At 40.7% G+C, this 23,277-nt stretch overlaps 1 protein-coding gene and 1 long non-coding RNA gene across 4 annotated transcripts in view; one reads left to right on the forward strand and one right to left on the reverse strand.

Moving 5' to 3' along the window:
* PTPRO (protein tyrosine phosphatase, receptor type O) overlaps positions 1–23,277 on the reverse strand; it is a 258,327-nt gene that overhangs the window by 43,081 nt on the left and 191,969 nt on the right. For all 3 annotated transcript variants that reach the window (XM_019544502.1, XM_019544500.1, XM_019544501.1), the window contains exons 11-15: positions 15,382–15,533; positions 11,882–12,002; positions 5,708–5,847; positions 2,413–2,545; positions 132–252 (exon numbers count right to left, since the gene is read on the reverse strand). In XM_019544502.1, the coding sequence (XP_019400047.1) occupies positions 132–252; positions 2,413–2,545; positions 5,708–5,847; positions 11,882–12,002; positions 15,382–15,533 (667 nt within the window). The remainder of the gene's footprint in view (positions 1–131; positions 253–2,412; positions 2,546–5,707; positions 5,848–11,881; positions 12,003–15,381; positions 15,534–23,277) is intronic.
* The window catches only part of LOC109316428, a 71,291-nt gene continuing 53,776 nt past the window's right edge, over positions 5,763–23,277 (forward strand). Inside the window, exons 1-2 of the long non-coding RNA XR_002102838.1 lie at positions 5,763–5,851; positions 15,411–15,447. This is a non-coding gene — a long non-coding RNA (uncharacterized LOC109316428). The remainder of the gene's footprint in view (positions 5,852–15,410; positions 15,448–23,277) is intronic.

Consider the following 23,277-nt stretch of genomic DNA (forward strand, 5'->3'; position numbering starts at 1 on the left):
AGTCATCTGCTGGAAGCTAGCAGTAAGCACAGAGGATATCATGCGCTGCACAGATAGACCTCAATATTGTAATCAGTACTGTAAAAGTTTGTTTTTAAAGTTTCCTGGTATTAGTATAAGTTGGCACTTACCTGGCCATTTGCAGATGTTTTCGCCTCAGTACGATAAGAGTCACAAGTAACAGCCCAATCAGGATGATACTCAGGATGGCTAACACAGAGATTACCACCACGTTGGGATTCATCTCAGTAACTACGCACACAAAAATGGTTCTGTGTTATTTGGTTTAGAAATTTTGACTGGTATTATTTTTTCTAAACAATATCTATGGTATTGGTGTACATTTTTCTGAGCCTATTTTGCAAGTTACAGAGAGAAAACATTACTGGGATTAAGGTGGATTTGGACTAATAGGTACACAAATGACATCATTGTGGCATTATTGCAAGATTCATCAAAGCAAATTTTCATTTATCTTAATACATAAGAACACAAGTCAAAAGAAAGATGAGGAGAAGGAACCAATACAAATATACACTTTAATTCACCTAAATTTTGTTTCCCAACCCTTGTGGGTTTAAACTCCACCAGAGAAAAGTTAGGAACTCTTGTACACCCACCCCTTACTTCAGACACACTCATTGTTTCCCTTGCCAGTAGTATTCTCTTGCACCCCTACTTCAAGCCCCCACCACCACTTCCTTTGGTGATGAGAAGTAGTATTGGAGGAAGTGAAGCTGGCAGCTGAAATAGAGGCCGGCAAGAGAATCGGTGGTGAGGCAAGCACGAGTAGCTGAAAAAGGAATTAACAATTTGCAATGTGGTTCCCATACCCCTCCTACAAATCTCACATGTCCCCATAGGTTTGGAATGCCCTGAAGTCTGGAAAATGCAAAGTACTCCAATGTCTGGTGCATTGGAAACCAACAATAATCAATGACACCTCCAATTTCAGTACAAAATAAATTCTCACTGGTATAATACAAATGAGATCAAAGGAATTACAGTGATACATAATGAGCGCATCTCCATGTGACTTGTCACTGTAGCACTTGCCCAGTACAGCACGCTGCTACGGCAAAGTAGCTGCTAAAAATAACTATGCACCATGTGTACAGCACAGTACAGGCAATACACCAAAAGGAAATACTAAATCATGGTTCAGTAGCCAGGTCACCATAGTGGCATGTGTAGATGCAGCCAATGTGGTTCAAAACATTTTCTTCCATTTAGTACTAAGTTTGAACTTAAAAATATTCTTATCTGCTTGTGACCTATTGTTAGTTTTACAGGACACTATTATTATCTATTTTGCAACAATACAAATAGAAACCCCCCTCATTTGCTAGCTCCTGTACAGCCACACAAGAAACAATTCTCCCTGTTTAGGAGAGCTTACCATCCATATTGCTAGTATATATTTACAGAAACAGTCTTTAGCTAAAGCACCTCCATGCTAGTCAAAGTATAGGCATTGAACTCTGACATTTAGGTCAGATAATTACTCATAAGACAGGATTGGTTATGAAAGCAAACATCTGATCTCATCACCTACGCAGACCAGAATCTGATCATTCTAATGAAGACGCTGAGTTTCACAGGAAGAGGTAATGGTGATTCAATAGCAATTATCTTCCTTCTGAGTCAATACCAAGTCTAGGCCCCAGGAGCTGGTTAGAGGGGCTGTGCTTCATTAGTACCATATTCTGTGAGTCTTCTACCCAGGGGAATTTCTCTCATCTGTTCCCACTACTGCTTTTTACTATGCTGTGCCTGGCTTGTTGTGATTAGACCTGAGGAGGAATGGTTTCTATTCAAAAGCTTGTCTAACTGTATCCCAGCTACATAGTTAGTCCAGTAAAAGATATTACCCTAGAAAATCCTTGCCTCTGACTATGAAAGAAGTTCAGTTGTTTTTTCCTTCCTGTCTTTTCCCTCTTGAAGGCAGAGGCACTTTTCTTTTTATCATGGAGTCCCAGCCTTGTAACTGGAACTTTGTTCATATTTTGCTTGGGCTTGGCTGAGATTATTTCCTCTACAAATCTCCTTCAATACATCAGTCAGAGATGACAATTTATAAAACCTAATTTAAAAATGACATTCTCTTGTGCTGTCCTACCCCAGCCCTTAGTGGTGAGGGAGAGAAAATTGGCAGTGAGGGAAGTAGTAGTGGCAGCTGAAGTTTAGGGGCACTTTTCTACGTGGATTCACATGCACACAGACACTCCCTCCCTCCTCCTCCCCATCCCCCCCCCGAAATGAGGGTTTTTCCACATATCAAATATTTACAGTAGAAGTCCCCTTTCTAGCCACTGCTGCCTGCATATCAGTGGCAAGTAAATTAATTCTGCTTTCTGTAACATATGCAAAACAATGTTAAAAGGCTCAAAGAACAATCGAAGTTCTGCTTACCCATAGTGGAGACAGCTATGAAGGCGGGGATGCTAGGGCTATCGTGGCTGAAAGTAGTCACACTGCAGTTGTATAAAGTGGCAGGTATTAAGCTGGAGATAGTCACTACATGTGAAGAAACAGTAACAGGTTCCTAAAGATATGAAAAAAAAATACACTGTGGTTTGTCTTATTTAAAACACTCTTCAAGATGATTTTGGATCTGATGAAAGAAAACCCATTAAAGTAAAAATAGACCTCTTCTTTAAGCTGGATGAGGCAAAGAACCCAAAACTTCACTGATTACAGGGGACAAAAAAAAAAATCAAAAACAGGGAGACAGTTCAGATTGCAGAGACAAAATGAGGGTTTCAGAGGGGCTATCAGAGAACACTAGAAAACAGCAAGAGTTTCCATTCCAAGGAGAAGGTGGAGGCTACCCAGAAGTACACTGCCACCCAGATGCATGCACAAACAAGGAGGCAGAAAAGTCCCCAGATCCACAAAGAACATCTTAATTGAGCCTCCTTCTCCTCCTAAACTTCTGGATGGCCCTCTTAGGCAATGCCAAGAGAAGGAAGAAGAGGATATTTTTGTATTAAACCAGACTGATTGACACATTTTTAGCCACAGCAGCTTAATAGTAGAATACCATCTTGTAATCTCTTGTTTACTCCTGACTAGGAGGTAAAGTCTTCAATTGTTGGAGGGTAGTTTGGTTGTTCTGCTCAGTCCAGATATGGCTGTTTACCCAAATAACACTTCCTCTTTAGAAGGGGAAGGCCACAGAGAAATCTCTGGATACTAACATCATCAGAATTATCAGAGACTATGTTCTTTTAGTTAGAAAAATCTCTACATCTTCATATAGTATTATAATTACCATTCCTATATTTACCCTATGACTTAACTGATGTTTTATAAATGCTGGTAGGGTGAAAGAAAATCAATACAATACATGTTGGCTTAAGAATAATGTGTGTCCTATTTTTTCTGTCAATTCAGCTAAAAATCTGAAGAGGGTTATAGACATGGGAATAGGACAAAAAATCAGCTAATAATTTAAAAAAAAACTATCAGTAGATTTGTGATCCATTGTCATGGGTTAATGAACTCTAGCTGGTGGGTGCAACACTTTGTAGCAAACTCAGAGTGTATGAATTTTGCAAGAATTTCACAAACCTTATGACCCTTCATAGCCCTCTTTTAGCTATATAAGGGCCTCCGTTGTACTGCAATTCTTAAGTCAGTTATACTGATGCAAATGGAATTGCATCAATTTAATTAAAGGATTTCCTTTCCTAACTGAAAGAGGAAAGAGTAGGTATTGGTATGGAAATCAGTCCTGGTTAAAAAATGTTTGGGTTTGTTTTTCTCTGGAAAATGTCAATGATCTATCAACCAACTAAAATTCCAAATCCTGGAAGATTTGGTTTCAATTTTGCTAACGAAAAGAGAAAAACATGTTTGAAGAAAACAAACACTTTCTGCAAAAACTTTCATGTAGTTGAAAATGCAGATTTTCTATGGTGGGGGCCTGTGGAGGCACAGAGTTTTAATAGAAAGGATTTTGCAATTATTCAAGAATTCCCCACCTCAGTTCCAAAAGTTTAATTGACCCCATCTCTTTTTTCAGCACAGGAATGGAAGAGAGACTGATAGATAAGCATAAAAACTGGTGAATTTAATGAGAAATGAGCTGATAGCTAGTGCTACCTGTCCCTGTCAACAAATCAGCACTACAAATTTACACTATTGTTAAGAGCCTCAGCAGAAATGCACAAATTAAATTGGAGACTGATCTACTCTTGCAGCTTTGGAATGTGAATGTATTAGTAACTCTGTGACAAATCTGGACTGACTGACTTCCACACCAATGATGCAGACAAAGACTTTTTTAAAAACAAATATCTAAAATGAGTGTGTAAGTTCATAAGGCACCAAGAAATTCCTACTCAAGTCTATGAAGATGCGACATGTTTAATGTGTTTGAAAATCAAGCCAAATCAGGTGCCAAAACGTGTTAGCAGCCAATGTTCAACACCTCTTGTCCAGGGTCTTAATTCTTTTTCCTCCCTCCATTTATCCAACAGTGATCAGTCTTCATCCTTCCTCATAATATTGCCTGCTGATATGAAAAACAGTAGCCGAATGGAATCATTCTTCCTTATTGCTAAAACACATTGGCTCTCTGATGCTTGATTTCAGTTGGGAAACTTAGGTTTTCTCCCTTTCTTATAACTGATAATTACTCTGCATGCCCACTTTTAGATTATGAATTTCTGTTTTAAGCTTCTATAGGAAATGTAGTTCATATCCACATCTGGATTCTGTCCCGAAGTTTAGGGTGCATCTGTATATGGGTTTTCAGTTAAAGTCCTCCTGCTATTTCAGGATATAACATTAATGGAAAATGCTAAATGCAACCGTACAGTTCATCCTACATAGAGTTCAGCTGTGTATCTACAATACAGGATCAAGTCATAATACTACCTTCGTCCTCAGATCTCTTCAGAGTTAGTATTATGAGACTAGACACCATTCTAGTCAGATTATTATGAGGCTATACAGATACAGTTTTGAGGAGGGTCAGTTTACCTGAATAGACCAAGAAAGAAGAGTTTTGTTTGTGAAGCTGAGTGAACATGACTTAAAGAAAAGGAAGCACAAAACAAACGAAAAGTTACTATCATGTTTAACAGACATGTTTCAGTAGAAGCAAGGATCCTACTTGTTTCAAAGTACTGGAAATGAAGAACAGAACAGAGAAGAAGAGGCCCACAAATATCACCATACTGCTCTGCCAGCTAATTATATTGCTGCTTATTCCTTCCTCTATATCATGGAATCTGACCACCTTTTTCTACCCATATCTTTGTGTATTAAACCCTCTAGTTTTCTCCCTGGTTTTAATAAACCCCATAAAACCCCCAGGTTCTCTTTTAGCCAATGAATACTGCCTTGAATTTCACCTTCAGTACAGGAGGACTCTACAAAGCCCATTACAATCCTTAATTTTATGTGCTTTCCATGTGTGGTCAGCAAGAGAAAAAAAGAATTTCAATATTTTTGGGTGTTTTACTAGCTCAGGTATTAATGGCTTAATTCTCTACTGCCTTTCAACTTGTAGAATGGCTGAGTGTAAAATTGATGTCAAAGGCTCATATTCTGTGATGTTACAGTATTTTACGCTCACTTTGCACAGGGGTGTGACTATACAAAGTGCAAACAGCAAAGAACCAGATCCTAAGGGCTTGTCATCAACATCAAGTTAAAAAACAGACCAGATGAAATGGGAAAAGAGGCAACCACATACCTGGATCTTTAATTCTGGGTGTGAGCCAACCTGCTGGCAAAAGACCTCAAAGAAATCAGCCACTCCTTCCTCTACCCACAGCAGAGTCACTGACGTCTGTGTCTTGTTGACAGCAAACAAGGATTTTGGAGGAGCTGGTTCTGGGTAAGAAATAAAATCTCCTTTCATTCTCTTTTTATTAAGCTTACCTTTTGGACTCTGGAAAACTAGCAGAAAGCAGTAGCAAGCAGTATCAATGAACTGAATGATAACCTTCTTGAGTTTTTCTTTTCCAGTAGGTAAGGTCTGCCTTCCCAACACAGTATTAGACACTGATAAGCTACGAATTTAAAACAGGAAGATAGCTAAAGCATCTTGGTTTTCTTCTCTGTTTAACTGTTCTCTGTTTGGACAGTTGGATAATTACTTCACTTCCCCTTTCAATAATTCTTGTTTGGAGGAACATCAGCATGTTCTATTAATAGCTATTTGCACAAATTTTTTTAGGAGCAAAAGGCTGCCTACTCATTAGCAACACTTACTGGGAGAGATAGCTATAATTCTCTAACTCAGAAGTGCAGAAGAAGATAAAGAAGCAGCCTCCCATAGAAGTGTGCACTACCTAGCATGTTCTAATTCCAGCAGAGGAAATCATGATTTTTTAGTTGATTAGAAGTACAAACCTTGAATTCTGTTTTGTTTGTGTGTGCACATGTGTGTAAATATGTGTATATGTAGCATTTTTAGTTAACTTGATCTGAGTGCATTTTATAGATTAAAAATATATATAAATATATATATATATATATATTCTTTCCCCATTATTACATTCTAGAAGCTACAGGTGAACTTCTTGGCCTTCTTTGGCATCTTACTGCAATATATATATGCATCTCCAACAGTGATCAGTCCTTATCCTTCCTCATAATATTGCCTGCTGATATGAAAAACAGTAGTGTGTGTATACACACACACACACACACACACACATATATGTCCTATAACCCCCTATATCCTAGACAGCTTTGTAATTTCAAAGGATGTCTTATGTTTTCATCAAGAGAGCATGGGGAATTGTGCATTGCTGTTGGAGATGATGATGGATCTTAAATAGAAGTAGTTGTAAAAGACTTGATGTCATCATAATGGGTGTCTGCATGTTACGTGGGAAGCTAGTATAGGACAAGTGTAGTATTATCCTTCTCACACTGGTTCTATCTGTTTGTATGGCTCTCAAGAGGTGGTATATTTGGCTCACCAGGTCTTTGAAGCTCTACTTCCTGTGCCATGGAGATCAGTGCTGTAGGGGCAGGGAAAAATAAGAACCATTCTGAAACTGAGTGTTGCAGGTGGATGGAGCAGGTTTTGGGAGAAGCAACAGCAGAAGGTAGAAAGAATAGAAGGAAATAGCTGCTCCCCCTTTCCTCCCTGCACTCCTGATGGGCTTACTTGTACCAAGATGCTTACTGCATTTTCTTTCCCTTAACTGGTGGGACACCACCCAATGGGGTGTTCCTGATCACTATTTTGGGGCAGCTAAATACCATAAAAAAGATTAATTTCAGGTATTTTCAGAGCAGAAGCCATGTCTTTGGATACATGCAGATGTTACACTCAGATCAACCAAACTAGGGTTAGGTCAATCTAAGTGCCAATCTCTACAGGGAGGTTAAACTAAGCAAAAAATGGCTCCCCCAATTTAAATTAGTAGACCTGAGGAGATAAACTAAGTTAGATTGGAAATGGGCTAGCCCAATTTACCAAATATCTGCACATGTTCAGAGTGCAGCCCTGGGGCTGGGAAAACCCATCCGCTCACCCTAACTCTGGGGCTGTGTTCTTCCTAATCCCTCCTGCACCCTGTTTAGCCCATCTTCATCCCTCCCACCCTTGGCTGGACAACCTCCCCATTGCAGACTTGCCAGTCCCTGCTCCCACAATCTTGACAACTGTCTCCCAGAATCACCAAATCCCCTGTGAACCCACTAGCTCCTCCACCCCGACGTACATAGACCAGGTTCCTGGTGTGGCTCCTGGCGCTGTCAAAAGCATGCACAGGCCACTCCCAATATATGATCATGAAGCTGAAAGTATTTTATGTGAGCATAGACTGGGTACAGTGAACATCTGTACATACCCTTTGCAATATGCAGTCTGCTTGGCATTTCTCAATCCCATGTTGAGAAAATAAAAATAAGGTTTTAGCAGCATACATGTGTATTTTATTAATATAATCAGTGTGGGTTAGTGAACCCCCATTAATAAGGACTGATATGAACCAAAGCTCTCAATTGAAAGGAGGCTGAACTCTGCAGAGGCTGGAGCAAACAGTTAAAAAAAATCTGAGTCCTAATCAGATTTTCCGTAATAGGTTTGGTTCAAAACCTTAGATTTGGAAGCCTCTTTAGTTTAGAAATATGGATCTGGCTTTTGCTTCTCATACCCATCTCTAAGTATCAGTTAGCATGGCCTTTAAACGGATTATCTTCATAGTGGGGTCTGACTACTTATATTCAAGTCAGTTTCTAAATGTTACCTTTATTTTGGGGAAAAGGGAATTCTGAGAAGCCAGGTTGTCTGTTGCATTGTTTATCATAGTTCACAGGAGTGCAAAATGCTCTCAAATAACAATGGCAATGGTTTTCATATGCTTTGCATTAGTGTGAAAGATAATATGAGGTGCAAGGAAACGGGGAATCTGTCCCCATGATTTTGACTGGTTTTAATGCAAAGATAGATCCAAGCCATTAAATAAATCTGCATTCAAGTCTGGCTTCCATAATGTTCCTGAGGGACTGGGAGGTCTGGATATCAGTCTCCAAACAGGGCCTTTTCTAAAGCTATAGTAACTCCATGAACAAAGGTAAAAGTCTGACATCTGGTGGTTGTAACTAATGGCAACAAACTTAAATTTAAATTGGATTATTGAAAATACATGGAAATGGAAGGACAAAAACTGAGAAAAGTGCACGGAGAAACTAACATAGCAAAACTTTCATGCGTTGACATACTTTTTCCTAAGCATACTTAAAATTCTGATTCTCATCACATTATATTTTTTATGCCAGAAGTATTATTGTCCTTGGTATTCAAAACTCAAAGAAAACCTACACATTTGGGATTCTCTTCATTTGCTTTCTCACACTATAACATTTTACACATCTTAAAGTTGCTCTTCATAATGTCCAGAAACTTTCTTTGTAAAAAATATAAGATTGAAGTTCTCAGGCAACAGCCTGATTCCAGGAGCTTGGGCTTTAAGAAAAAAATTGCAACAAATACAGTAGTCATTGCAACTGGTTAAACTTCACTGATCAAAGCAGAGTTAATTTCCATTTACCCCAGTGAACATAAACTCTGAGTCAGGTCCCAGTTGCTACGTCTGGGAATCTGAAGGGATAAGTCCAACAGAGATATTCATTTAATATATAGAGAGCTGACAAGAGATTAACATAGACGGATAAAAGGTTAGATTCTCAGTTGGTCTGAGTGGACAAAGCTCCATTCCTCCATTTGCACCAGCTGGCAATCTGACTGGTTTTTCCCCATACACAGAGCTTGGGTAGACATAAACTGCAGCAAGGTTTGGAGAGTTTTGATGGCTGCACACCTACCAAAAATCCTGAGTATCTAAGCAAAATAAGTGTCTGGCATACAGGGCAGACTTTTGAAGCGTCTTGCTTTGGCTTTGTAAACTTGCCTGGCTTTCTGAGTGCCTAGGTTCAGTCAGCCACATGAACTGCAGAGGATTATACTGGACCCTCTGAGAGTTCCTTTGCACGTTCCCAATTTCCACCACTTTGCACCTTGTGAGGGCTGGCAGCACGGTAAAGAAAGCATAGAACACTGTTCTTCTGATGTGGAGTGTTCTGGTCAGTTTACACTGGTACAGATGACTCCACATGGCTAAGACAGTACACAATCAGGGTTCTGGAGGCCTTTATAAGGCCACTGACATTCAAATGGGTTAGGTTTGAAATGCTAGAGAGACTATATCTAGATGTGCTGGAGATGGACCAAACCACCACACAATCTAGATCCAAACTTTGCAGGCAGTCTCTCTCTCTATAAAGCAGTATTTGTGCAGAGTCCAAAGCACCCCCCCTAGTCAACATGAGAACAATCTCAGCTTCCCTGCTTCCTTGCATTGATGATAAAAGAAAGAGCTCTAAGGGCAACTACTTGGATAGGCAAAAGGGTGGTGACAGGGGGCAGGGATTGACTTGAGTTTCTTGGGGTCTATTATTGACTACTGGAAGGTGCTAGAAAGTTTTTTTCTGTTTATTTACTTATTATGATATTTCCCTTCCTAATTACAGATAGGAAAACTGAAGACCTTTCTGAATGAAACTGTTTTCTTCCTTCCAAGTTATTCCAAATCTATCTATCCAGTTAGCCTTCCTCCTTGGACAAATTCATATGTAAAACTATTTATCTGTAAAACTGGCATAGGAAAAATGTAATCCTTCATATACTGTGGTCTTTATGCAATGGTATGCTTGGCTGTGCTGCACAGCTCCTGGGGGACAAAGTACATATACCCAATGTGACTGCCAAGATATATCGAGGGATATCTTTAAAGGGAGCTAGAATTTATCAGATCCATTGTAATTTTCATCTGTCTGCTCCTGTTCAGCTGAACTGAGGGTAAAAACTCCCCTTTTAAATAGTGTAATTGTTCAGGTCTCCCCACTCAGGTCAGTAGCCTGCTTTGAGCTAGAGTCACAAAGCAAACGAAGAGTGGTAACTGGTGATGTCTGCCCTGAAGACTGCACATGAACTTGTAAAACAATTTGGGATCATTCAAGATGAGGTGGTATAAAGCTGTTTTAGCTGTTTTACTGTGAGGGGTTTTTGTCAGCCATTCAGCAGTGTTTTTTAAATAAGCATTTGTGAGGACAGCCTCTGTATGCTTTCAGTTTGAGTGCACCTAGAGAATCCCTGGCATAATAATATTTTGGATGTTTACAGAACCTATTACTCAAATCTACCCAAATGTATTACAAATATCAAAGAATTAGGCCTCACAACTATCATAAGAAGTCTAGTATGTATCATCCCTATAGATGAGGAACCTGAAACAGAGAGATTTTGGTCCACATTGTCTAGAGAAGTTTAATTTTGAGCATCTCTTATACCACTTTTCTTTCTGTAGAGCAGATAGAGTAGTCTATATTGAGTTGTGACACTATTACACCTGGGCATTATTCCAAGTAAATCCTCCCTTTACCTAAGCTATTGGATAGATTCTTTGAAAAGTGGAAGGTTGCCAGGATGAAGCAGAAACCACTGAGGGAAGAATACAGTTCTACATTTGGCAGGAATGGCCCATCAGAGCTGCCAAGTGCTGAGCAGTCAATCATGCAGAATCAATTCTAATACTTCTAATTTCAGATCTCCGTGCTCCCTTCAAAAGCATAGTGGAGAGAATGTAGGATTGCCTTTTTTCATGGTAAATTCTCTTTACTGACATTTGTTCAAAATTAAAACATTGTTGGTTCTGGCCTCAACAATCAGCTATAGTCTGCCTGAGACTATGCCAGAGCTGGTTTGAGTCCCTGGTAGGGTCCTGATGGCCAGCAGACAATTAACTGATTGTCAGCCCACCTGGCCCTACTGACACACTTTCAGCTTGCTGGTAGAAGGGGAGACTTGCTGGCATGGGAAGAGGCATGGTTGTTGGGATCAAGAATCAGATTTAATCGTGCCATTAAATGAACATGTGCCTGGGTTCTAAGTCTGAGATTTTAGACCCAGAACTGAATCTATGAAAAATGCGAATAGTTTTTGTTAGGAACATTGGGATCAGCAGACAATTTTGGATCCCAATTCCCAGAGTCTGGGGATGTTTGGACCCATCACAAGAAAACAATTATGGAAAACAGTTCTCTTTCTTGCTGTTACAGACAGGCTCTTCTCACCACCATTTGGGGCCAGAGATTGCCACCACTACTTATCTTGATTAGTACATTTCTTGAAGGTGAATGGGTCTACTCTCAGAGTAAAATATTTTCCTAGGTCAGCTATGAAGGGCATGTATTTTATAGCATTTATAGCAAATAAACAAAGAAAAAGAAAAAAAGAAGACAGACAAGTCAGCCATGGGCATGCCTTAGAGCTCAAAAAAGTTCTGACCTTGTTGGCTAAGGGAAGAAACCTGAATATAACATAACCGACAAACAAATACATTCTTACCCAGTTTCACTAGCTGTGGTGTGGAAATGTTGCTCCCTCTCTCTGTACAAGCTGTCACAGAAATGTTGTAGATATCTCCTGGAGGCAAGCTCAGAACTGCAGTCATCACATTTCTTGTCACCTATGATAAGAGTTGGTATCAAGTGTTAAACATAATTTAAAACAAAGATCTTACCTGAAGAACTAAATCAATAACTTGATGCACTAAAAGGAAAATACTAACACCATCAGTCCAGATCTTTTCCACATATTCTGTGTGTGTTAAATATCCTTAACTCCTAGCGGCATCAATGGGAGGGGGACACAACACATAAAGTGCAGAGAGAAATAAATTGTATAGCATATTTCCTGAGTGTTGAATTACATGCAATTAGTGAAAGGCTACAAAAAGACCCTTTGATTAGACTTTCAATTATGCGTTTTGAAAGTATTATTAAACTTCAGAATAAGTTCAATCAAACCATTTATCTAAGCACACTGCAACTTTAGGGTACTTAAAAACCAGGTCAGATATTTCAAAGAATAGCGTAGGAATTAGTAATGGATGAGCACTATGCATTTATGACAAAATTCTAAAGCTAGCTTTCGTTGCCTTCAGTGAGACTTGACATCAATATAAAAGGCAAAAACAAAAGCAGCTCCCCATTGTAATGATACTTTGCAGGAAGCACCATGAGTTACAAAGATCCCCTGGAACCAACAGATGTTGGGTCACTGTTGGGTCCCAGGGCCTGAGCAAATCCAGATGTTGGCTGTAAGCCTGCAGCCAGTCTCCCCTAGCAACACCCTTTGTGCCTCCCAGCCCCGGCACTGGTTTCAGAATGTTTTCAGATAGGGGAAAGGGAGTTCCCCTGGGGGTTCCCCTGCCAGCGCTGGAGGGTGGGGTAGGTAGACTGGAGCCCCCCACCTCAGAGGGGTTCCAATCTACTGACTCCTCACTCCAGCACTGGTTGAAACCCCCCCAGACCAAACTGCCCTTTTTCCCTTCTCCCATTCTGAAAACAGCACCGGGACTGGCACAGATACAACTTACTGAAGCTGTTCCATTTTGGAGCATTTTCATCTGAACTTTCGTGCAATGGGGATTCAAGGTTTTTTTGGGGATCAGGGCCTTTGAGGCACTCTGCAACTGTGTAGAGTGCTTTCAGAGGTCAGATCAGGAGAAAATTGTCATTTCTGTCCATGCCTAGAGGTTTATTAGGACATACTGGAATGCAGGATTAGGCCATAATCTGAACTGACTCAAACTGTGGCCAGAATTCAAACTCTGTCCAATCTAAATATTAATTGAAGTTAAAAAACTAAAAAGTATCATGAATATTTTTTTCTTATTATTATGTCCAAACATCTCTCCTATTTCCCAAATTCCATTGAAGCAGGAATTGTTGAGATAACACCGAAAAGATCGCCCTTGTAGTATTTCTAGCCCAGCTTCAAGCAGCATGTATTGGAATCTCATTATAATCTTCATCATAAACCAAATTTCCAGTTCAGTTTTGCAGTCCAAGGAGGCAGAAAAAGTGTGTGTGGGGGGCGGGCGGGGGGGGGGTACAGGGAAGAGTTGATCACCTTTTACTAACAGAACTGAACTTCTGAACTTTTACTGATAGAAGAACAAATTCTGTGTAATTTCTCCTTGGAATCCATGGGAGGTATACTCAAACAGAGAACACAAATCAAATGCAAATAGAAAAGAAAGTTTATATGGTATAATCATAACAATCTGGGGAAATAAGTTAAATTGCCTGCATCAGAAAAAAACAGAAACACAGCCAGTGTTTTTTATTTCAGTCATCAGCGATTAGAAACTGAAGGTAGAATCATAGAGAATTAGGGCTGGAAAGGAACTCCATCTAATCCATTCCCCTGCCTGAGGCAGGAGCATCCCTGTCTAAACCATCATATACAAATACATTGTCTAACCTCCCTTCAAAAGCCACCTTGATACAACACAACCTTGATACAACACAAGACATAATACCCTAACCTGCCACAGGTAAAGCAGGGGGACCACAGCAGCCAACATCTTGCTTCTGTAAAGGCTGTTAATATACGCTCCAGAGATCCTAGAAAGAGGGCCATGCCCCTTGTTACAGAGGAAGGCAAAAACCCCCATGGCCCATACCAATCTGACCATGGGGTAGAATTCCTTCCTGACCCCATATACGGCAATAGGACTTACCCTAAGCAGAGGGGCAAGAGCCTCTAGCCAGCAGCCTCCTTGTTTAAGCCCCAGGAGGAGCACCGGAACACCCCAATCAAAATCCCCAGTCTTGGCTGCGGCCAACACTCAGTGTCTCTGAGGAAGGTGTAAAACCCCCCGCAATAAAATCGTAACATATATAGCAGCAGAATTCCCTTCTAGCCCTATGTGGCAACCAGCAAAGCCCAGAAGCATGAAAAATAACAATAGTAGAGCACAGGCACAGCTATGCTTAGATCATCCCCGACAATTAGCCGTCCAACTACTTCTTGAACACCTCCAGTGATGGAGAGTCCACAGTTTCTCTAGGCAGTCTAACTTGCTTATTCTTCTATTATTAAAATAAGATCTTACCTGCTTTGTTAGTTGTACTTTATATTTTAGAGCTTTGAATATGTTTTTTTTAAATCTCACTTAAATTTTCAAGAGTTATGTCTGTTTTCCTTATGTACAATGAAATGGAGCTACTTGTTTTCTATATGTGAGAGCCAGAGGTAGATCCAGGCAGGGTGCAGAAGTGTAGATGCACCACTGTTCTGCTACTGATGCCACTGTTCCTGGCTGCTCTGGCTCCAGGGACAGCCCCAGATCCTCTCCTGTTTTGCTCTGCAGCTGTGCAGGGTGCCAGGCTTAGCAGGGGACAGCAATGGCAGTACATGGGTTCTGTCTTCCAGTGCCTGTTCCCTTCCCACCCCCACCTTGCATAGGTGTCCTCTGCTGGCTGAGGGAAGGAACTGGAAGGCACTTAATGCTGCTGCAACTGTCCATGGTTGATGCACATATGAGGAAAGTTTCAATACCACTTCTGACCCAGTCCTGCCACACGCTGCAGGAAGTAGCTACAGGGGGAGTCAGACTCAGCCAGGGACAGCAGCAGTAGCACACAAGTTCCTGAGTAAAAGAAAATTTAGGGGATTATTATATATTTTTTATTCATCTAACACTCTTATTCATAATGGCAAGATTTACCCCTTTGTAGAGGGTCAGAACAGGATCTGCATACTACTAAAATTTCCAATAAGGGCTGAAATCCTGGGGTTGCTAAAGCTGATGAGCATTTTTGCTGTTGATTTCAGAGCAGGAAGCTTTTCACAGCTGGGCTATGTTCAGGACGTAACTATTACCAGCCCTGATTTCAAAGGAAATTTGACCCATTAGACTTCTGCAGATGCTCCCCGACCAAACCACAGTTTGTAATACAAAGTGTCTCATGAGCATAAAAACATTTCTTTGCTATTCAGAAAGGGTATAGCTAATAAATCTAGACAGTTATTCATGTAAAGTTACTAATGCTTACACTCTTTTTTATTTTTTTCTTTCCTTCAGCAATGACCATCCAGTGCAGCATCCTGGAATGAGATAGGTCAGTACTGTCATCTCCATAGGTCCAACTGATATAGAGAAGGTGGTTGTAATATTCTACTGAGGTGATCTCTGGTGCCACTGGTGCTGAAAGTATAAGACAAATATGTTACAAAGAGCATTGTTAGTCCAATCATAAGCTTCAGCTACTCATCACTGAAGGATATTTTTGGAAAAAGTACAAGAGAAGGATTAGACATATACAGATACAAATAGTAGCTGAAAATACAATAGCTTCACTAGCTGTGAAAAATGAAAACTTCACTTAAAAAGCATGTTAGCTTTCCTGCAGGAAATTTCACACTGATGTTAAAAATCACACTAAAAACTTAGTTAAAAAACTTTAAAAGCTCTTAGCAATATTTTTAATGAAAGACAGGATATCTGAAGTGAAAAATAAATGCAAAATTTCAAGTGGAAAATTATTAAAATTTAAGTAATGCATTTTAGTATGTTTAAACAACAACCCCCCAAAAACTAAAACAAAGATTTTAATTTTGTTATGAACTGTCAATTAGATACTAACATGTCCTTTTGAAATTTCCTTTTAACAGCTAAACTTCCATTGAAATAACTATTTTTCTGAAAAAAAAAAGATTTGGACAAATACAGGTTTTTCAATAGGATGACATCCACCTTAATTGAAGCACCAGTGTACAATCACTTAAGTTTTCAAAATATGGCTTACATTAAAATTGGAACAGATACAAGAGTTAATTTTAATCCCTCTGGAAGCTGTTGTCTTAAACCCACAACTAAGCCTATACTAACTTCAGCAAAACACTAAGACTGAAACAACAAAATTTCAAACACAGTATGAGTATGTTCTTTTGACTAAGTATCATGAAATCACTTTTGACTCAATACTGTGTTACTTTGCACCTTGTAAAATAATTTGCATCTCTGCGAAGAAGTTTTGAGAGAATGTAAAACATTACAAATCTGATACAGTACCAATTGGTATTTGCTTCACAAGATTCAAGGCAGTGGAGAACCAGGATGGTGAAATATTTATTGGCCACAAGATGTCACTGGCGTAGCTGTCACAGATGCTAGTCAAGCATATGAATTTTTCTTGCATGTAAACATTTGATTCCAAGGAGGATGGATATTTAAGTGATCATTTGGGATAGTAGAAAATACACATGGGATAGTAGCAAATGTGTGTATGCTGTTTTTAAAAGCAATTTAAATGGCATTTATTGTACCACATAGTATCAAGCCCCTCATGAAAAACTCATGATGCCCCTAAGAATTAAGCATCTTAAAAACGAGGACTTCTCTATTTTGGATTCTCCAGTGCATCCCATGTTTGTTTGCTTGCCAGAATCCAAGGTCTCTTAGGCACAAACTGTGCTAACCTATAATATACCATCTGAGAGAACTACTAAAATGAAACAAATAAATATAATGATGATTACCTCATATTTCTCTCTGCTTACAGACTAGATTATCCATCTCCTTTTTGTGTGAATTGACATTTATAATAATAAAAGATAAATCAGCATAAAGACAGACTAGACAAAAACTCTAATTATCCATATGAGTGAACAAAGGACAAGTTCAGAATAAAAACTGATATGACCATACCAAGAAGCACAAAAATTTGCCTAACATCTTAGACTTATACATGCTTCACTTTCTGATGATATTGATTATAAATTAGTTTCAAAGTAAGTACATTTTTCACCTCTGTCACATTATAGTCAAGGCTGTTTTGATTTGATTGACCTTGGCTACAATACTTTTTAAAGCCAGCTGTTTACAGCAGGTTCCATTAAAAAAATCACTAGTCATCACTTGGCTGTGTTTATAATGCTGCAGCATTTCTAAGTTTAATGGCAGCAATGTATCATAGTTGTTGCAGGAGTGTGGGATGGCAAATACTGGTTTTCTAATGGGGCATTTCTTTGAATACAGGTTGAGAGTCTTAACACTCCATTTATCCTGAAGATAATATCAAATGTATATAAACATATTCTTTCTATTCCAACAGCTACAGACTGGTTAGGCCCTAATCTTGCAATGAGCACTAATTTCACACTGTGGGTCCATCTATACAAGACACATTACTGTGAATTACATTAATCTAAGTGCAGTTAAGTGTAACTGTCTACACATGCGCTGGACTTACTGTGCATTAAATTAGTTTAATGTGCCATTTGCTAATACCAACATATACAGGTACCAGATAAATGGTGCATTAGGTAATGAGCAGTAGCACACATGTAGAGGCTGACCAGAAGCTCCCAGCCAACCCAGGCAGCAGAAGGTCACTGCTGCCTAGCTAAGCCCTGATGTGGGGGAATCTGTGCCAGCTGTAGGGGCAGATGTCTCCTGGCCCCGTGCACATGGAGATGGGTCCCAATGTGTATGGGGCCAGGAGACAGATGCCTCTGCAGACAGCACAGCTCTCCTAGCCTTGTGCACATCAGGACTGGCTCCTATGCCCCCTGCCAGGCATTGGGCTGGCATCTGGTGAAGCTTCCCCTGGCTGCTGCAGGGGGGCATATCAGGGCAGGAGCAGCCCTGAACTGGGCCTCTCCCATTTGGTGCAAATTTGCACCCAAGAGGGTGCATGTGTAGATGAATTCCTGGCCACATCTTACTGCTCCTTATTTTAGTGCGCAGTAACCTTACTGTGCATTGATTCTGTGTGTAAACACACCCTGTCTGGATGAAGCAGTTTGTTTTATGACTTTTTGCAGAATCTGAGCCCAAGTCCTGTGATACTCTTTTAAGTTCTCATGTCAATGATCTATTTATACACCATGACAAAGGGCAGCCTTCTAGTCTTATATGAGAGCCAATATTTGGATATGCTTCTCAGAAGAGGGGGGGGACCTCTCAGAATAGAGAGATTCAGGCTTTTGAAAAGTGAGGAGCAGCAACGGGTGCTGCAGGGGTAGATGCACCCCCCCACTTCCAGCCATTCCCTTCCCAACCCCACAGCTGGGAGCAGCATCCAGGGCCTTTTTAAGTCCAGGAATCAAGTAAGAATCATGTCCCATTCTTGCCACTCCTTCCCTTTCCCTCAGTACTTAATGTCCTATCCCCTGCCTACCACTGTTCCTGGCTGACCCAGGAGTTGGGGAGGAGTGGGGGCTGCAGAGCTGCTACTGACCTGTTTCATCTAGACTGCACAGGAAGTCAGGCTCAGCTGGGGATGACACTAGCAGCTGTGGCAATAGGTGGTTCGCCTTCCCTGAACCTGGTCCCAGGAGGACAGGGCATGGAGGGGGTCCCCACCTGGGTCTGGCTTCTCAAGCAGCCTAGCTCGAGCAAGGCAGGAGTGACTGGTGCTGACCCCTGGGTAAACCGAGAACTGTGGGAAAGTGGGGGAGGGAAGGGGATGTGCTGCGAAGCACAGAGGAGAAGAGGGGGAAGACTGAGGGGGACCTTAACCTGCCTCAGAAACTTAAAAATTGTCCTTGGCTACTACCCCTACACCCTAGTCCAAAATGGCAGTGCAATCACTCCCTGACATCCCCTCTGCATCTGCCCCTGCCTCCTAGTATTTAAAACAGCAGGGCTTTTTCTCTATAGTAACATACTCAAAGTGTGCAGAGCAAATAATGTTGTTAAGAATGATGTAGAAGAGGCTTCCATCAATATTTCTGCTATGGTTTTGCAGAGACACCAGGTGATGTACTCATATCACATGAAGCTGATGAAGTGCTTTGCAGTCCAGTGGTAATTATGAAATTAGTTGATGCTGCTTAGCATGAGATAAATGTTTTCAAATCAGCAGGCATAGCAGGCTCCTAAAAGCAATACCTGGCATAGCAGACTCCTAAAAGAGTTGGCTGAGAAACCTCTGGTTTTCTGACAATAATTTTTAATAGACTTTGGAGAAAATGTATCTTAAATTCCAGAAGCCTGGAATTATTATGCCAGTATTCAAAAAGGGCAAAAGAAGTGCCCAGAATAATGATAGGCTAGTTTGACAGGCAATTCCATGTAAAAGCTGATCCCAGATTCAGTTATATATAATGGATGTCAACCAACAAAGTTTTATGGAAAATACATCTTGCCAAACAACTCAAATTTCATGTTTTGATGAAATTACAAGTTTGATCGATCAAGTGTAGACTTGATCAATTAAACTTATATATTTAAACTTTTTCAAGGTATCTGACATTTAAAATTAGCATTACACTATCAATAAAGCACACATTAATTAGATTAAGAAACAGCTAACTGACAGAGTGTGAAATGACAGTCTGGGAAATAATCATTAAATGGGAGCTTTTCTACAGAAGATCTCAAAGGATCTGTAGTAAGTTGATTGCTATAACTTTTTCATCAATAATCTGGAAGTAAAATCACTGCTGATAACATTTACATATGAGACAAAATATTTGCAGGGGATAAATAATAATGATGACAGTACAGCGAGAGGGCATGGGGAACTGTGAAAAGAAGTGGCTGAAATGGATTTGAGAAATATATAGTGAACAACTCAACATGAACTTCTGATGTGAGGCTGTAGCAAAAGGGCTAACATGGTACTCACCAACAGCAGACAGTACACAGAAGCACAGGGTGGTGGTGAATGTTACCATAATGGGGATGGCAACTCCAGAAACACGTCACAGACAACGAGCAAGGAGCACAGATCCAACACAGGAGACTATATTTTGGTGAGCGTCACTCCCACAGTGCACTGCACAAAGCAGCTGACTGCCGGCTTCCACCACACTGATTGCATTAGAGTGAATTTACCTTGCATATAATGAATTTTTGGTTTAAAAAAGGTCATCGCATAAGAGCGAACTTGCACATACAGAATCCGCAGAAAGTGAAGGAAATCTGTACATGCTTGCTTTAGAGCAACAACTTTCCACTGCCCCCCACTCCTTAGTCTGGCAGCAGCTTTCTCTCCCCTTTCCAGCTGGTGGGTGGCATCCTGTCCATCCTGCTACCCCCGGGTTGGTGCCTGGCCGTGCCCCCTCCACTCCAGCAGGCGGGGTAAGAGCCTTGGAGGGTATCTCTCTTCCCTCTGATTGGGCAGTGGCTGGCAGGCATGGTCCAGCTCCCCCCAGCTTCATCCACTGCAGGCACATGCCTGCATTTCCTGATTTAGCGGATAATATCTGTCCAATTATGGATCAGTTTAAGCTGTGCAGTTTAGACTAACCTGCAAAGAGTGAACCCATTCTGGCTCAGGTTCTCTGAACGTCTGTCCCTAGCTTACATATACACAAAGAGATATATAGTGAGTTGTAGTAGGGAGCTGATTTTACTTCTCCTACCTTTGTAAAGCAGTTACTGGAATCCTGTAACTAGTCCTGGGTGTCCACATTTTCAAAAGGATATTGAAAAATTGGAGGGAGAGAGCAAAAAGTCACAAAAGCAATCTGAGACCAGAGAAAGTGTCTTACAGCAAGAGGCTTAAAAGAGGTTTAGCTTATCAAAAAGGCTTTTGGGACGTGGCTGTTACCTCAGGAGGAAATAGAGACATAAAAGCTCAAGTAGAACCAACATTTGGCAGCTGAATCCAGACAATTCAAACTAGAAATAAAGCCTGCTAAAAAAACCCCACAACCCAACAAAAAAACAGCAAGAGTGATTAATCAATGGAACAAACAAGCAAGGGGAGGGAGGGATTCTCCATTTCTTGATATCTTCAAATTAACACCGGCTGTTTTTCTGGAATCATCTTCAGCCACAATGATTTTGGTGTAACGTCAGCTTTTGGAGAAGGCATGTGCGAACATCCTTATTTGCCACCACATCCAGGTTCTGTGAACTGTTGGTAACTAGACTTGATTGTAAGAAAACAGGAGAACTTTCTGAGATGTGTGTATGTATGGGGTGGGGGGGTGGAATTTGTGACATTTAAAAAAAAGAAGTTTTTGCATAATTTTTTTTTCCCCAAACCGAAATTTTGGGGGGGACAAACTGATATTGTCAAAAATCCATTTTTTCCCATTGAATAAAGGTGAACAGTCCCATTAATAATTCATTCCATGCCTCAGTATCTACCTGCACCTTGAAAAATGACAAACATAAACATAAGCTTGAGATCTGTATTAAATGGCAGAAAGCAGGTTGATTTGCATATGTGCTGCATGTGGCAACAGAGGGGATTGCTGCTACACGCTATACCTAGTTGAGAGCAGAGTGAGACTGTGTGTGTGGTGGGGGAGAAATCAAGCTGCTTTCACTGAAGGTGCGGTTAGACTAGGAGGGTGCAAGCAGCCCCCTTGTCCGCAGTCCCCAGCCACCAAGAAGTTAGGAGAGCCCTGGACTAACTAAATTAGAGATGTATAGCATAAATTTTCATAAGAAGCAGCATATGAAGGGATATTATCTAATGAAGTACACTGTTTATGAAAGCTTATGCTATACATCTTCAATTTAGTTAGTCTATAAAGTACAAATCCCCCTGCCTTCAACTTGATTTCAGACTACAACAGCTAACTACGTCTCTCTGCTGAAGAACGTAGACGCCAAATTGATTTGCTGTATGAGTTGTACCTTACAGACTAACCAAAGGAGGTACACACACATACACATGCATGCACTCTCACACATAAACATACTCCGTATTTACTTGAATCCAAGACCAGGTTTCTCTCCCCATTCCACATAAGGAAAAAAGACCCTTATCTTGGATTTGAGTATGGGGCGGGGATGGGATGGTGGGAATAGAAGATTGCTGCACCTCCAGCTCTGACCCCAACTCAGGCTCAGGTTTAGAGCTGCGGCTGCCCCACTACCCCAACCGCCTGCCACCACTTACCCTCAGGAGGGTAGAGTGGCACCTTAGACACTGCCTTTCTGAATGAGTTAGCCCTTAAGGGGCTATCCTGCCTTCTGCCCGACTTCAGATTAACACAGCTAGCTACCTCTTTTTAGCAGAAGGGAAATGGTGTTGTCAAACCCAATACAACTTTGCTTCTGTTCTCAGCCCTGATGGCAGCCCTGGTCCTGACAGCTGAGTGCGCAGCTGAATGCAGAACCAAAATCTAAAGTATTTGAGTTAGAAATGAAGGGGCATTGACCAACATCCCAGGCCTGTTGGGGGTGCCAGTTGATCACAACTGAGTATCTGGCCCTGTCTTTTAGCCTTAGCCTTATCCTTAATAGTAAACTTGTGAAAACTCTTAGCCAAAAAAACCCCAGCTGGGAGTGTAAAAATATTGTGCTATGCAATATATGTCCAACCATACTTCTCCCTAAAAATAAACAGTTCTTAAATTTAATGTGCGTGTGCAATGGAGACCATTGACCGCACATATGGTGAAGGAGACAGATGTAGGAAAAAAAAGACTTGGGAACATTGAAAACAAGGTTTCCCCCTCTTATTTCATGGAAATAAAAATGATTTTACCAGTTGCCTTAGCAATTTCATAGGCATAGTAGTTAAAGGAAATTCAACCCTAGAAATACAGCAAACTATTATCTTGGCTAAACAAGCTTTTACAGGACTTGGTCAGGCTTCCAGGTTAGTTTTAGTTACTCTTTTAGGGTAGGAGCTGGCCTTTGCATCAATTTAGGCTGAAGGTTAAATAAAGTCTTTCAAGATTGGAACAGACCTTTCAAGCTAAGCAGGTTTCTGGCTAAGCCAGGCTTCTAAGCTAACTTCAGGCTCAGGTTAAGTCTCCCAAAACTTCTGTACAACTTCAGGTCTAAGTCTAAGAATAGCTCTTTCAAGGCTCTCAAATTTCATAGCTCTTGAACCTGCCAGCCAGGGGTCAGTGACTGGTCCCTTCTTTGATCAGAGAGACATGAACTCAGTAATTTAGAAAGCAAAATTAATACTGCATGGAAGCATGAGCAAAACCACTGTGATTCGCTGGAGCTAGGTATCTAGATCTGATCC

Source organism: Crocodylus porosus, unplaced genomic scaffold (assembly GCF_001723895.1).
Source record: "Crocodylus porosus isolate Cpor-Errol unplaced genomic scaffold, CroPor_comp1, whole genome shotgun sequence".
In the NCBI taxonomy this organism is placed as follows: Eukaryota; Metazoa; Chordata; order Crocodylia; family Crocodylidae; genus Crocodylus; species Crocodylus porosus.